Source organism: Metopolophium dirhodum, chromosome 1 (assembly GCF_019925205.1).
Source record: "Metopolophium dirhodum isolate CAU chromosome 1, ASM1992520v1, whole genome shotgun sequence".
In the NCBI taxonomy this organism is placed as follows: domain Eukaryota; kingdom Metazoa; phylum Arthropoda; class Insecta; order Hemiptera; family Aphididae; genus Metopolophium; species Metopolophium dirhodum.
This window is the reverse complement of record NC_083560.1, coordinates 145,936,327-145,953,221: the sequence shown is the minus strand read 5'-3', so window position 1 is coordinate 145,953,221 and position 16,895 is coordinate 145,936,327. Positions and strand designations below refer to the sequence as shown.

Sequence of the window (16,895 nt, the reverse complement as noted above, 5' to 3'; positions counted from 1 at the left end):
TAACAGGTGATTTTTACATTGACTAGTATAGGAAATGTCTAGGGACCGACTAAAAACAGCGTCTTATGCGGGAAAGCGTCTTAAGCGAGAGCGTCTTAAGCGAGTTTTACTGTACTTTTAGCGTGGGCGGCGATGCGGCTGATACTAGTCCGCGACCCACAAGTACTGAAAGCTGGGATAACTACTTCTAAAGACTTGTGAAACAGGGCCCCTATTTATATGAGACATGCCAGGAGAGAAGGAAGAGTTATTGACGTCATAGGAATAGCGTGATGCGTAGTTGATCGGCATCATCCAATGAGGTGTCGGCATTAGTGGCCTATTCAGGTGGCGTGATGTTGATCTAGCCGCCTGGACTTTGGAACGCCATTTTTCTGTTGAAACGGCGGTTTACTACAGTGGTCACACTCAAATGGAGGTCGACAGTATGCATCCTACAATAGAACGAAAAATTAGAAATAAAAAAATTAATGTACCAGCAGATTATGTATCTATATGCAAAAGTGCCTGTACTAAAAGTCCCTATACTGTTGAATACTTATCACATGATTTTTTTAAATCATTTACTTCCCTTCAGTATTGCAAATCTATTCGTCCAGGGAATAAAAAAGGTGATCCAGTAGTGACAAATATTAAAGCATTGGTGTATGAACCTCAGAAACAAATAAATTATAAACTTGGATTTTCCGAAGATTGGTCAGTACTTCCTCTACTAAGGAACAGTAAACAAAGTGAAATTAATTTTGAAGCATTGCCCCAGCTGTACAAAGAAAGAATAAAAATCAAAAAAGAGAAGTATGAACATTTGCAACAATTAAAAATATCCATGGAAAAAGACTTTCATTCATTTTTTGATAATCTTCCTAAACAATGATGTAAAATTATTTTAATTATTATTAGTGACGAATGTGATAATAAACAGTTATTATTATAATATTTATTTCTTACTAGTATTTTTATTATGTTTAAGGGTGTTAATTTTGTTGATTGTGTTATAAAATTTGATAATGTTATTTTTTATATTATTTAAAAGATTGTTACATTTTAGCTATAAGTATGAACTGTGATTAAATTAAAAGGACTTGAAATACATTTTATTTTTACTTACAATATTTATGTTTAAGAGTGTTAATTTTGTTAGGTATACAATTGGATAATGTTATTTTTTATAATATTTAAAAGGATGTTACATTTTAGCTATAAGTATGAACAGTGATTAAATCAAAAGGACTTGAAATACATTTTATTTTATACTTATACAATACTAATTTGTAAGATTATTTAAAAGGTCATACTATTATTATGATATTAAATTTAAATAAAAATACATTTCATCTACATTAAACACAGTAATAATAATAATAATAATGATGTTCCATTATTTTATTTTATTTAAGTCGTATCTCCATTTCTTTGGAATTATAAGAAGAAAAAATCGTAAGTCCTTTAAATCTTAATTAAAAAAAAAAAAAAAGTTTAAATTGATAAATTATAACAAAAATATAATTACTTAATTAAAGAAAAACATATCAATACTTATTTTAATAATGTGAATTTACAAATAAATTTTTTTCTCTCCTGTAAAATTTACTATTTTGGACATACAACCTTTGCGAATTAGGCCGACGACGTAAAGCAATTGCTTCAAATAATCCTGTATCCCGCCACCACTGTGCTACAGCATCCCTTGCCCTAAAATATGTTTGCCTAATATTATTTATTATATATTTAAAGACTTGACACCTAATGAACAGCAGATCGTTACCAACTTACGATTATTAGTAATCTATAATATTGTACAATTTTGATTGAAAGTATGTATTGTTGATTTTTTGCTTAATCAATTTTGGTTTTTGGTGTAACTCTAAAACAAATGACCGCAGATGCATGAAATTTTTATTGAATATTTATATTAGCATTTTCTATATACCATGCCTTTTATTAAAATATTTTGACTTATTTTGAGCTGTTTAGGGACATTTTCAGTCCAATTTTTTTAGTTTTTTTATTCTATAAATATCAATACAATTTTTACATTTGTTGGATACAAAAGCTTGAAAATTTAATAGAAGGCTCCAAATTTACTATATTGTTTCAAAGACATGAAAAATATTAAAAACCCAGTCACAATTTTTTATAAGTATTTTAAGTTCAAATATTGACAAAATACGTAAAAACTACGAAAATTTGCAAATTATTTTGAGTTAAAAATTGATGAAAAAATTTCTTTTTAAATCGAAAATTTGAAAATGTAATACAAGATTCTTCATAAATTTGTCTACCTTTATAAAAAAAAAAAAATTCAAACTAAATTTTTATGAGCGTTTGAAGTTCATATTTTTACAACATTTGATATTCACTCGATATCTTACGTAACAATTTTCTTATTTTATTGTAATTAAAAAACGAATGACTGTAGATACTTGAAAATTTCACTCAATGTTTATATTAGCATTTTCTATACACGATAAAATTTTGAAAATAATTTGACTATTTTTGAGCTGTTTACGGACATGTCAGTTTTCAATTTTTTTAGTTTTTTTTTCTATAAATATCAATTAAATTTTATTTGTTGGGTAAAAATGCGTGAAAATTTAATACAAGACTCCTGATATATTGTTACAATAGGAGTTGAAAAATATTAAAAATACATGTTCACAATTTTTTTTATAAGGATTTAAAGTTCAAATTTTGACAAAATTTATCAAATTTAAAATGTAATTATTATTTTGTAGCTAAAAATGTATAAGATGTTCAACTTTTATAGCTAAGGATTGAAAATGTAAAACAAGGTTCCACGTAAATAGATTATATATAAATTACTTTATTCACAATAATATCATCAAATATACTTGGTAATATCATAGGCTGACTGACCGTTTTCACTCAGAATCGTTTTTCTTATATACATTGATATAATATCCTTGAATTCAAATTTAACTGTTTACACCATCCATAACAGTGACCCGCTTGTAAACTACTGTACAGCAGAGCGACATCCGTTTACCCGCATCTTTTTGTTATTTGCCCTTTAACAATTTTGTAGTATCTCTTACCCTATCTTCAGGGCTGTATTAATAAAGGGACAATCTATGGGGGAGCGAATACAGTAAAACTCGCTTAAGACGCTCTTTAAGGGACCAGCTCTCTAAAACGTCTTATGCGGGAAAGCGTCTTATGCGGGAATGAAACAAAATGATGTGGTTGAAATATCGAGTTTATTTTTTTATTATTAAACATAATTTAATGAGAAATACACTTAAAAATTAATTATAATTACGATATACATACATACTTATATTTTTGTGCTACTGAATTTAATTTAAAAAAATATTATTATTACATACATATTTTATTATTGTTTATTAAAAAAATGATCTATTTTTGATTGTTTAAGGTTCTGACAATGTGTTTCAGCAAGAAAGTTTTCAATTTTATTAAGACAACCTAACATTTCTTCGGAATTTTCAACACAGAATAATACTTTCCGAATTTCCGATAAATGTTGCAAACCAGTAGTTATTGTAGGAGTAGATACTGGAAAGTCTTGATCTTCTTCTTCTTGATCGTCGTCTTCTTTCTCATTGTCCACTAAGTTCGTATCAGCGATTATTTCATCTAAAGTCCGAGTGCTACTGGTTACGAGTTCATCATCTACTGTTGCATAATCAGCAAAATTTTGCAGAAGCTGAAAGTCCTCTTCTTTTAAAGGTGAGCTATCAGCCTGTTCAGAGTTGTTCAACATACCAAATGCAGCTTTCCGAAAACAGTTTATTATTACATCTGGTTTAATTTCATCCCAAGCGGCACTAACGTAATGTATGGAGTCCAAAACGTTAACTTTAGTTGAAATTTGGTTGGTACTCTCCATGTCTCTCAAGTACCGCTGAACTAACTTTTTTCGGTACTTTTGTTTTATCACTTTAATGATACCCTGATCTAGGGGTTGTAACTTAGATGTAGTATTTGGTGGAAAGAAAACAAGTTTTATATTGGTAGTAGGGATATCTTTAGGGTGAGCCGGACAATTGTCGACGAATAGAATAATTTTTCTCTTTTGTTTACCGAAAAATGCATCTAGCTGTTGAATCCAGTTTATGAATAGTATTCCTGTCATCCAAGCACGACTTTGAGCAAGGTATTCACATGGAAACGTACGAACATTTTTGAAACAGCGAGGAGACCTACTTTTTCCAATGACGACCAACTTCAATTTATGGGTTCCGGTAGAATTTGTACATACTAAAACCGTGAGACGTTCCTTGCTCAACTTTCCACCATGGCATGTCTCATTTTTAAAAACAAAAGACTTATCTGGCATAAGCTTAAAAAACAATCCGAATTCATCAGCGTTGTATACATCGTCAGGAGCATAGTCACGCAGTAATGAAGGCAACACGTTATTTTTCCATGAAGCTATATCATCATTATTAACAGATTCAGCCTCACCTGATATTTGCCGGTACACAATGCTATGCCTACTCCGAAATCTATCCAGCCAACCAGTCGATCCACTAAATTCGGTTAAGTTGAGACGTGCGGCAATCTCCATCGCCTTTTCCGTGATTATACCTCCATTTATTGGATAATTTAAACTACGAGCTTGTTGAAACCACTCCAATAAAATATTTTCCAACTCTTCATACTTCCCGTGTTTTAATTTTTGTCGTTTGCTGCCACCTAACAAGCTGCTTTGTTCTATTTCATGTCTGTTTTTCAATAAAGTTCTTAAAGTGGAAGGAGGTATCCCCAGTTCATTAGCAATATCTTTTTGTTTTTTTTTCTCAGCCAATCCTTCATCGTACTTTTTCAAAATGTTGAGTTTGTCCGAAATCGTTAGCGCTTTACGTTTTATACCACTAGCCATAACGAAATTACGGTTATACACATGCGAACGAACAGCACTTACTAAATCTCATAAGACGATGAAATACAGTAAAACTGTTATAATAAGTAATGATAAAATAGGTATAGCGATAAAATAAAACGATAAGAACACGTATAATACTAAAAATTCTATTTTTATTTTCACAAAACTACTAAAATTTATCGTAATCTGCTGAAAAAAAGAGCGTTTTACCCGATTAGACAGAGAAAAACTGAGCGTCTTAACAGGTGATTTTTACATTGACTAGTATAGGAAATGTCTAGGGACCGACTAAAAACAGCGTCTTATGCGGGAAAGCGTCTTAAGCGAGAGCGTCTTAAGCGAGTTTTACTGTATATAATTATATATTAAAACGCGTGCGCGACCGCGTCTCGACTGCCTCTGAAGCGGTCAGAGTCGCGCGGCTGTAGACGCGCATAACATCGCGCGTGGCAGACGCATTGTAGGGAATCGCCTACATTTAAAAATAGGCAAAGCAGTCCCGACGCGACCAAAAATAGAATCGCGCCGCGTCAGCCACGCCTGTCGCGCGTCACTAGACGCCTTCTAAGGAATCACACCTTTAATGTAACAAACAAATATTATTGTAATGAAAATTGTAAAATGAAAATTATTGGAACGAAATTATAAAACATAGATTATTGTAATGAAAATCAACTAAATTGTAAATAATACTGATGTAATGAAATTCATCAACATTGTAAATACATAATAACTTAATTGTAACCATGTATATGATGTAATTGGAATTAACTAAATTGTTAACAAATTGCATAAACTTGTAAATGCGATGGTGTTTTGAAAAGATTTCTGTCCTTTAGAGACATAAATCCTTTTTCCAAGGAGGGAGGTGCTATGTATGGGATCCGTCTACTCCGCCCCTACACATAGTTATAATATACGAATATCTAATGTACTAGGGTAACACATAGATGGTTGGGATGATATCAGCGTAGTGCACAAAACCCTGGGAGAGCAACATTATAATTGTTAGCAACAGATTCAGCATCCGCCAACGGCCAGATGATAGAACCCGAGCCGGTAAGAATATCTGCGGGAACTCCGCGACGCGCAATATATTCTATGAATTAGATCACTGTGACAACATGGCCGTGGGTATACGCACTTATTATAACGATACCACGTATCGACCAAAGGCACATCTGCAACCCTGAGTCATAGGTCAGTGTTCGCACTACGATCAACCATCTAATTATGGAAGGCCCTACGGACTACCGACAATGTCCGCCAGGGATCTAGTAAAGGGAGGGGATAGGACTATATAGGAGCCCTGGGCGAGCGGCCCATTATTTAGACGTGATCTTGCCACCGTACGTACGCACTCCTGTACCTCTTCGCTTCTGGTAAATCACCATTTTTCTCTTTTGGACTTAGTTTATTTTAATTAACGGCGTATTTCGGACTTGGAGAATATTCGAGCAATCGCTTATTTTCTAAGACACCAGTGATTGTCGTTAATTCGAATAGCTAAAACAGTATAACTTATTTGTCTTTTACAATTTTTAAATAAACATTTGCATCGAACTACAGTTTGTTGATCATTTGACGCTACTACCATCTCTCCTGTAAAACGGGTGCACGCAACATTATACTTGAATAGACAATAGTATCATAAAGTCATAAGTATTTCCTCGTCTACTATCATCACTGTTGCCTTTAGTAGATCGTTTTTTTTTTATTTTGTTAATCAAACTACGTGCTAAAGTTTTCTTTTCTTCCCAGGTGGCTTTCCAAAATGTAAAAAAAATTTCTAATCTTTGTGTTTTGTCAAAAATGTTACAAAATCTATTTTTTGCATTTTGACAATACTGAGACATACATGTTGGTTTAATATTTCTTGGTGGTCTTATAACATTATGACTTACTACTATCTTTTTTCTCTCATATTCAATATATTCTTCACCATCCACCACTTATCAGGCTGAGGTTAGGTTAGGTAAAACTTACCAAATTTGACGACGATTCACGCATTGAGGTAACTTCACTCAAAAAGGTATTGGCTCGATTAAACCAAATAAGTTTTGGTTTATAAAAGGAATCAGTACCAGCTCCAGTTTTTTTGCTCCTATTGATTTTTGCGATTTCCTGTCTGTATACGTCACGAATCGATTTAATTTTAAGACGCAATTGATCACTGTCCACAACAAGTCCGATACTACTTAAATTATTTTTAAGTTTTTCAAAATTACTGATTTTCAAGTTTCTATTTAAATAATCTTTATGTTTAAAGTTCCATAATATTGAAAATTGTTCGTATACATCAAGAAATTGGAAAATATCATCATTGTTCCACTTCACTTGACTCATCATGAATTTGTTTATGATAATATATTCAACAAGAAAATTAACAGAAACAATAAATAATTAAAATGTATTATAATATCTGAATAATAACTGAATAATGAATATTCGGTATCGTTTTTAGTGTTTTCACAAATTCACTGCCGTTGTTTCCACACACACTGCCGGGGAAATACAAGCTACTAGTCCAAAATAAACAACTATTGCCCAATTACACGATACTATTTTTACTCGCATCGGATAAAATAGCGCGCTAGTTTGCTGGTAAAGTTGAAATATTTTAACTTAACTCGTAAACTAGTTTAGTATCAAAATAGTTTGCTAGTTTACTAGCACACTCAACTAGACATTACTAACCACTGTGTGACGGGGAGTTATAAGACCATTCCCTCGGGGGTTTTTACACCTTTAGCCATATGTCGCGAGGGCGACTCCTTCACGCCTTTGGGTGACGCGGAAACATCCCTCCGACGGGTTACGTCAGGGCGCCCTGGCGCCAGGCTGACGGTCCCCCGCTGGCTGCTCTCGTTCGAGATAGATCGGTGGGTTTCTAGACAACTAGACAATGCTTTTTTATTATTAGATAGTGAACTAGCTTCGCTAGAAAACTAGCATCGTGTAAACTGTAAACTACGAGAAACGCGCCTGTGACGTACGTTTCCCCAGCCCCCCCCCCCAACCAAAAAAAAACCCCACATCAATTTTTGTGAATTTTCTTTTGCCAATATTTAGTACGTTATTTCTTTGAATTTGTTTGACCCGAATCAGAATTTGTTTGACATCAGATACCCCGGAATATTCAAATCCCCGTGGGGGGCTGAGAAAACCAGCCACCCTCATAAGTAAATAATCGACTTTTTTACATTTTTCTTTTGCCAATATTTAGTACGTTATTTGTTTGAATTTGTTTGACGGTTTTGAATTTTGTTCAACATTGGGAAACCCGTAATTTCCCCGTGGGGTCTTAACTATTAGCTTAAATATAATGGCAATCAAATTCAAATTCAACTGAATTTGCCTTTTCAAGGGCAGTCGTTACTCAGAATTGGATTGACATCCAGTACTTGTTTGCTTATAAAATGTTTCTTTAGAACATAAATTTAAAAATAATTACTGTTAATAATAATAATAATCTTACATAATATAATGCAACGAGTTTCAATCTTTAATAACAAAATAAATTGTACAAAAACAAATAAAAAAAATACCATAATAATGCCTCGTTCAAAAAAAAATCACCATGTTAATTTATTAAATATTTTTTTAAAACACAACTTTCAAAAATAAAAATATTGTTTATTAATAATAATAATTATGCATGCAATGAATTTCATCTTTCAAAGTAAAAAAAAATACTAAATCAAATAAAAAACATCTTGATGCACTTTCAAAGAAAAACAATACTAAGTAGTATTTATATTATATTAACAAAATAAACTTCAGTCACTTAATAAAATTGACCTAAATCATTATTGATTTAAGAAGAACTTATAATCATTGTCATCATCATAAAAATTCTCCAATGGTATTTTTGAAAATATAATATTATAATACGTACATTAAACAAATATATATATTACAACATAAGTTTTTAGTACATACCTACTTAATTAGGTATTATACTTTATGCAAACATTATGATGTCTTAATTAAATATTAACTTTTATGTTTTTATTTTAAAATCTATATTAATATAGGATAGGTACTTCCTTTTTGACTTTCTTGACGCACAATAGGGATCTAGTTATAGATTTATACTGTTTTACTATTTAAATTCTACTTTATACATAATACATAGGTATTTTAGTATTTTACAAGGTTCGAGGTTTTTGAGATGGATAATATGAATATGGTAGGTAATCAAATTCAACTGATTTTGACTTTTAATGGCAGCTCTTACTCGGTATTTTGTTGACATCTAATACTAGTACCAATACCTGTACTTGATTAGTTTGTCAGCATGATATTAGCTAACACTAATTATATATTATGAACAGTGAGTGGAAGTTGTAGACATTCATTAGCCTTGGAACCGTTACCAACCATTTTTTATTATATATTTTATCAGAACTGTACTCTAAAATTAATTGCTCGCACTAGGAAAAGCAATGAAATTGTTTTTGCACCATGCAAATTAACCAAAAGATAATTGATTACTGGTATACATTTATATTTACATATGGCCAATTGTTACCACCTTAAAACAATAAATTCATCTCCTAATTATAATTTTATATTAGCAATTTTGATTACCTTTATACTTGTATAAATAAATATACAATGTTATGTTAAGCACATGATTACATATTTATTTCAATAGCTCTCTGTATATTATTTTATTCACTCGAATTGAAAAAAAACATTTGAGCTGTAGGTGATTAATAATTTATATAGATACATTATAAGAGGTACGCTAATCAGTTGTACAGAACCTTCCAATAAGTTATTGCCAAACACATAATTTCACCAATTTAATAAGCCTAAGTATATCTATGATGTTAGTTACAGACAATATAAATGTGGTTATATCTTGATATATTTGCTTTTTTTTAGAGATATTATAACGAACATAATACATACTACATAATATAATAATAAATATTAAATGGTTTAAATTACGTTACAATTCAAAAAAATTAAAATTAAATCTGGCTTTTATCAATCTTATTTTTTTTGAATGATAATATTTTGTATTATTTAAATTGTATAAATAAAAAATTCACATGGAACTTTTGTTTCTGCATTTATGTATTTAACATTCTTGTTTACATCATCATATACTTCTCACTTGTGTCCTCTTTTACAGCACGCATAATAATGGCCAATAGATGTCCTTAGACGACTTAGTCCTCGACGGAAACAACCCACACCTCTCAACTCGTATATTTTGCCTGAAGCTAATAGTATCTGTGGTATATTTTTTAGTGAGATTGTAGGTTGTGGAAGAGCTTCACTACTATAATTTAAACTGCTATTTCCTGAGATAATAAAACAGCCTAATTTGTAAATTTTAATACATTTACCTAAATTAACAATACATACCTTCCCGGTTTATTACATCGACAAAAGTATGAAAGCGGACAGTATAGTTTTTTTAGTTTTAACTCCCAGGCATGATTCACCATTATCATCGTTATAACCACATTTAGTTTTTTCTAAATCAATTCTAGAATCTAGATACTTCTGTAGACTAAGTTTCCATTATTTATGGTATAGGAAATTATCATTATTGGAACTGGAGTATCAATTGTTCTTCCACAAGTTGAAATACTACAATTTATATAGTCATAGGCTGTTGGAAACCCTTTTAACGCCGAATTAAATATATTACTCCCAGCGGTTTCACATTTTACTAAAGTTGTATTGTACTCTAAAAATTCTAATTCTGGGTGCATATTGTTTATCTGTGTTTTTTTTTTTTTTTTTATAAAATCGAAAAAGACATAAATACATACATTATTATTGAGTAACATTATTTTCGATTATCTTTCTCCTTTAAGCAATGCTTGTGTTGGAGAAAGAGAGTTATTATATAATATAATTATAGAATACACAAAATATAGAGTATAAATTCTAAGTACGTATAAAGCTAAATATACAAATAAAGTTTAGAAATTTTTTCAAGAAAAAGTACTGATAAAGAAAGAAATATAAAATAAACATGTTAGTCTAAGATCACAAATAAAACCTCATAGATTAATATTTATTAAGCTTAAATATAAAATAAAATTATAGTAACTCATTGTTTAACTCAAGAAATAAATATTTATATATCAAGCCTTTAATATTAATCGTTTTATCTACAAATATTTTTTTTTTTAAATCAAAAGGCATAGAATTGAAAAAAAGTTGGTCCAAGATAATCTACAAAACATTTATTAGTATAATTAACAGTCAAATCAAATTTCCTAAATTCTCTTTTATTGCTTGACTCTTTATGATATTTATCTAAATTAAATTTCTTGACCAAGTTCATAATAGCAATTTTTTTATACAATAACCTTATTGGCAAAACACCAAGTTCTCTATAGTTGGCTTTCGTAGATCCTTCTAGAGTGAATTTATTTAGGCAAATTCTGACTATATTATTTTGATTAACTATTAGTGCATTTAATATGTTATCCCGAAGGCCACCCCATACCAATAGACCATATTGGAAATTTGATTGATATAGAGCAAAATATACTATTTTCATAGTTTGTTTAGGAACCATGTTTTTAAGTTTGATCAATTTAAATGTAATAAAACGTAGCTTTCCTAATAAATTGTTTATATGATAATTCCATTTTAAGTTGTTATCAAATATAACACCCAGATATCGAATTTTTCCAACAATTTTAATTATTTTGCAGTTTTCCTGATTACATATTTTATTATTGACGCAGCCATGTACTGCTATAGTATTGAAGTTGCAATCTGTTTTATTTATTGAAAATGGCATAAACACAGTTTAACAACATTTAGAGATAGATTTCTATTGTTTAAAATGTTTATTATCTGATTGAAACCTCTGCAGGCTTTCTCATATACCCCATCCCATGATTTGTCTGAGAATAGAAGACAAGTGTCATCAGCATAAGTAACTATAGACCCATCAAAATTAGTATTACAAATTTCGTTAATATATATTATAAATATAATGGGTCCAAGAACACTACCTTGAGGTACACCATTTTTAATTGTATATGTGTTACCATTTACTTCATTAATTTTTACTGACTGTTTTCTATTATGCAAATAGCTTTTAAACCAGTTTAGACTCGAATTATTAATTCCAAAGCTAGGTAGTATGTTTAATAAGATTTGATGATTCACTGTATCAAAGGCTTTGGCTATGTCTAAAAATATTGCTAATGATTTATTGCTTTTATCTAGATTACTGTATAAAAATTGAGTGACTTTATAAAGAGCATTCTCAGTACTTAACCCAGGTCTAAAGCCATACTGGTTTTTTGATAATAAGTTATTTTTTTCTAAGAACTCAATCAGTCTGGCTTTGATATTTTTTTCAAATATCTTAGAAAAATTGCTCAACATGGATATTGGCCTATAGTTGCTCATAATCGATTTATCACCATTTTTAAACAAAGGTTTAACATCAGCTATTTTTAAGGAATCAGGAAAAATACTTTGTTCAATACTTAAGTTATAAATATAAACAAGAGGATCCACTACCAAACTGTATAAAAATTGAGTGACTTTATAAAGAGCATTCTCAGTACTTAACCCAGGTCTAAAGCCATACTGGTTTTTTGATAATAAGTTATTTTTTTCTAAGAACTCAATCAGTCTGGCTTTGATAATTTTTTCAAATATCTTAGAAAAATTGCTCAACATGGATATTGGCCTATAGTTGCTCATAATCGATTTATCACCATTTTTAAACAAAGGTTTAACATCAGCTATTTTTAAGGAATCAGGAAAAATACTTTGTTCAATACTTAAGTTATAAATATAAACAAGAGGATCCACTACCAAATTACTAATACATTTTAACATTTTTACTGACACTTTATCCAAACCACTTGCTGTATCCTCTTTAAAGCTATTAATAATATCAAGTATGTCCGACGCTTCGATTTTTTTTAGGAACACATCATTAAAAAAAACGTTATAAGGAACATGACTATTATCTGAAATGATTTGTTTTTTTATATTATTCTGAACGATATTTATAAAAAAATTGTTAAACATATTAGATGCACTTATTGGATCATTTTTCACATTTACTTCACACTCAATATTTTTTAGTTTCACAATATCATCTTTAAATCTTAATTTAGAACCTGTAACTTCGTTTATAAGTTTCCATGTCGATTTTGGATTAGAACTTGCATTTTTATATTTTTGTTCATAAAAATTATTTTTAGCTAGCCTTATAGTTTTTGTGAGATTATTTTTATATTTTTTATAATGCAAAGCTAGCGTTAAATTATTAGGATATTTTTTGCATTTCATTGAAAGAAATTGTTTGTGACGGGCTGAGGTTAATAATCCATTAGTCATCCATTCTTTTAAACGTTTGTTCTTTGCTCTCAATATTATGCAAGTAGTAGATTTATTAATTGCATTTTTAATTATTTTATCAAAAACATTATAACAGTGATTGACATCATTATAGGCATCTGTAATTAAAAACAACTTATTATTTTATTTTGTTTTGTTTATGTTTTGATAAAAAGTTGAAATGTTACCAATAAGTCAGCTCTTGTAGTGTATGTCTTTGAAGTGATACCACTATTTACCAATTCCAGGATAAATGTATAAAATAAGTTTTCAAATTCATTAACCATATTATAATATTGACTGCTATCACAGATGGCTACCATCAAAATAGATGAAACTGTATAAAATGTGCAAGTGTTGTTTAGAATAACTTTCCTAATGTTTTTAATTCTACAACTCATCAATTCTTGCACACGCGATCTGTTCTTTAATAAAGGTAAAAATTGAATATTGTTTGCATTCTTTATTTGAAGATGCTACAAGTTTGGATTTGAACAAAGATATGAATTAGAATTGCGTTGCTTATTGGACTTTCTATTCCAGTTTTCGACCGAGTTGTTTTTCTCTGTTAAATAATTTATAGTTATATATTCACCATTCTTTGAGCACTTTAAACAATATTGTCTTTCCTCTTGTCCTTGTTTATGTGTTGAACACAATAGAAGAGCATGAACATGAGATTTGTAGCATTTGTGTGATCCGTTTTCAGAAGGAAAATCTCCATTTTTGCATAATGGGCAATCACTACAAGTTTCAGTAGAAACATTATGATGAACTGAAGTTGATGATACAACTAAATATCCATCTATTGGTTCATCACAGTTGTTGTGGTGAATTGGCGATTTGACGAAATCGATAGAATCGTCTGTACTAACTGGTATAACTTTCTCCAAATCATTTGCGTTTGATGTAGGTGTGTAATGACTTGACCGTAATAATGATGTACCTTTGAGTGAAGCAGAATGATGTTCAATGAAATGTTCTATGTTTGTTGGAAGAACAATATTTTTAAAAGTGATATTCTTTATTTTTCTAAAAGTAGATTCTACTGCAGCTGAACTTGCTGTTTCATCACCAAATCCGAAAATTGATGGCGGTGGTAATTGCATAGAAGATGTTATGGAATGTAACATGGTTAACTGACCTGTTTCCGCCATAAATAGAGCTTCATTTATTATTTTTTCAGCGAACAATTTTTGATTGTTATCTTTTATGTCCTTCATTTTTAGAGCCACATGTTTTTCCATGACATCATATCTATCATCCTTTATTTTTGGTTTTTTGAAATTATGTTCAATTGTGTTTATTAATGAATCGCATTTGTCATTACTTCGTTTAGAGGGTCTTGGCGATTTTTTAGACGAGGTTGATTAAATTGAATTATCTTCAGATGGAAAACATTTGATTTCTTTTGTATAATTATTATCAGCTTCCTGGGTATCAGATTCCTCTAAATTATCTAATACATTTTCTTCCTAAAATTAATAATAAAATCTCAATAATGTAATTGCATAGTATAAATAAAATATCTGAACAATTATTTATTAATACGTATTTTTAGATTAGCAATGAAATAAAAGAGTTGGTTTTACAGTGATTTATTTTTTTCAACATGAAATCGTTCATATTTTTTCAATTCCCACAAACAGAAAATGGTTGGAATATTATAGCGAGCGAATTCGAAAAGAGGTGGAATTTTCCTCACTGCCTTGGATATATAGATGGAAAATACATTGAGATAATTCCACCTTCTGGTAGTGGTTCATATTTTTATAATTATAAACAAAGACATAGTATGGTCCTACTTGCCATTGCAGATGCAAAATATAGATTAATTTTATTCGATTTCGGTACTAACGGCCGAGTATCCGATGGGGGTATTCTTCAGAATACAGTTTTCTATAGAAAACTAAAAGATAATTTATTAAATATTCCAAAAGAAACAAAAGTCACAAATAGTTTTCGAAAACTACCATATGTTTTTATTGGAGACGATGCTTTTCCTCTAAGGTCTGATATACTTAAACCATTTAGACAGAATGATTTAAATTGTAATGAAAAAAAAAATTATAACTATCGATTATCAAGGGCACGGCGAATTATTGAAAATGTATTTGGAATTTTAACATCACGCTTTAGAATATTTCACACCGCAATAAATTTAAAATTAGAACATATTGATTCAGTAGTTAAAGGAAGTTGTGCTTTACATAATTATTTAATGTCAACCGTCGGTCAAATGTACGCTCCATCAGAATATATGGACTCTGAAGACATAGATAATGGTACATTCCGCACAGGATTGTCATCGAGTAATTCGAACATGTTGCCTTTACAATGTTCAGCAAATATTGGAAACATACCGACAAACGCAAAATAAGTAAGGCGTGAATTTATGAACTACTTTAACACTGATGGACAAGTACCTTGGCAGGATAACTTTATACATTAGAATATTTACTTAAAATTGTAATTTAAAAATTGAAATGTAACTAAAAAAAAATGTATTTTTTTCAATCTTCTTGATATTTACATATTTATTTTGTTTATGGACTTATTGCTTATTACTTATCAGAAGGTCCTATATAATTTTTTGTAATAATATTTAATTGTTATTTTAATATCAATATAATGTGATTATTCATCAAACCAAAAATAGTTTTTATATGATTTGATTTTATTTTCAATTACGATACAACATAAAAATAAATAAAAACTATAAAAATATGCCATATAAAATAAATATTAACCAAATATAAATAAAATGTACCTCTCTTTCATCAATGTTAGAGAATGGGTTTCTTGGTGTCTCTTGATCGCTTAGAAAGGCGAACAAGTTGTAGTACCAAAGACTTGGTTCGTATACATCATCTGCACCAGCACCAGAGCGACGAGATTCTTCAATTTTTTTCTTTTCTCTTCTAAAATTAGTTCTGAAGCTATTTATTTTTTTTACAACCGCATCACGGTCTGCGTTCGGATCAATTAATTTATATTTTTCTAATAATATTTTATACGCCGCTTCTTTTTTCGGTTTATCGTGGTATTCTTTAGATTTAATCCGCCATAAACATGGTTGTCCTTGGTAAGCACGAATAAAATCTTCAAGAAGTTCTCTATGCCCTTTTCGTATATCTGAAGTCATCTTTATGTAATTTTTTTTAAAATTACTAACCACAAACTACAATTTCTCCACAAAACAAAACAAGACGTAATCACGTTTAATCACAGTTTATTACTGATTGTTCTGATTAGCTGTACGACGCGTACTATACGCACATCGCGACGTACGTACACACGTTCAGATTTGCTTGTACCAGCGTGACTTGTACAAGCATGCAGATGAAAATATCATCAATCTTCATTCCGCTTGTACAATCACAATGCTTGCACAAAATTATCATACAGACGCTCAAGTATGCTTGTACAAAAAGATAGTATGTGCATGATTGACAAGCTTGCAGTTACGTGTGTAGCCACCTTTAGGCAACTCCAGTTGGAATGATGGCAGGTTCTGGGGCACCTAATAAAAGAATCATTTAAAAAATTAATATGTTTGTTCATATTAAACTTAAGATAAGTTGCAAAATATGAGAAGCCGCTATAATAATTTAACTGCCTACTATATTTAAAAAAAATTGTGTTTATTATTTTTTTTACCCCTTATTGGGAAATATTT

General features: G+C 30.2%; 2 protein-coding genes across 2 annotated transcripts; both read right to left on the bottom strand.

Moving 5' to 3' along the window:
• Positions 1-323: 323 nt before the first annotated feature.
• On the bottom strand, positions 324-4,867 carry LOC132933183 (tigger transposable element-derived protein 4-like). Its single transcript, XM_060999498.1, has 2 exons — positions 3,485-4,867; positions 324-434 (listed from the first exon to the last, which is right to left on the bottom strand). The coding sequence occupies exons 1-2, from the start codon at positions 4,865-4,867 to the stop codon at positions 324-326; spliced, it is 1,494 nt and encodes a 497-aa protein (XP_060855481.1).
• Positions 4,868-14,586: 9,719 nt separating this feature from the next.
• LOC132933181 (uncharacterized) lies at positions 14,587-16,361 on the bottom strand. Its single transcript, XM_060999497.1, has 2 exons — positions 15,987-16,361; positions 14,587-14,691 (listed from the first exon to the last, which is right to left on the bottom strand). The coding sequence occupies exons 1-2, from the start codon at positions 16,359-16,361 to the stop codon at positions 14,587-14,589; spliced, it is 480 nt and encodes a 159-aa protein (XP_060855480.1).
• Between the last annotated feature and the right edge of the window lie 534 nt (positions 16,362-16,895).

Excerpts from the sequence above, each read along its gene's own strand:
- LOC132933183 (XM_060999498.1), bottom strand. The coding sequence starts at position 4,867 with ATGGCTAGTGGTATAAAACGTAAAGCGCTAACGATTTCGGACAAACTC. Across the intron at positions 435-3,484 it reads ATTTATCGGAAATTCGGAAA|GATGCATACTGTCGACCTCC; the intron begins GTATTATTCTGT and ends GTTCTATTGTAG.
- LOC132933181 (XM_060999497.1), bottom strand. The coding sequence starts at position 16,361 with ATGACTTCAGATATACGAAAAGGGCATAGAGAACTTCTTGAAGATTTT. Across the intron at positions 14,692-15,986 it reads CTAACATTGATGAAAGAGAG|GAAGAAAATGTATTAGATAA; the intron begins GTACATTTTATT and ends TATTAATTTTAG.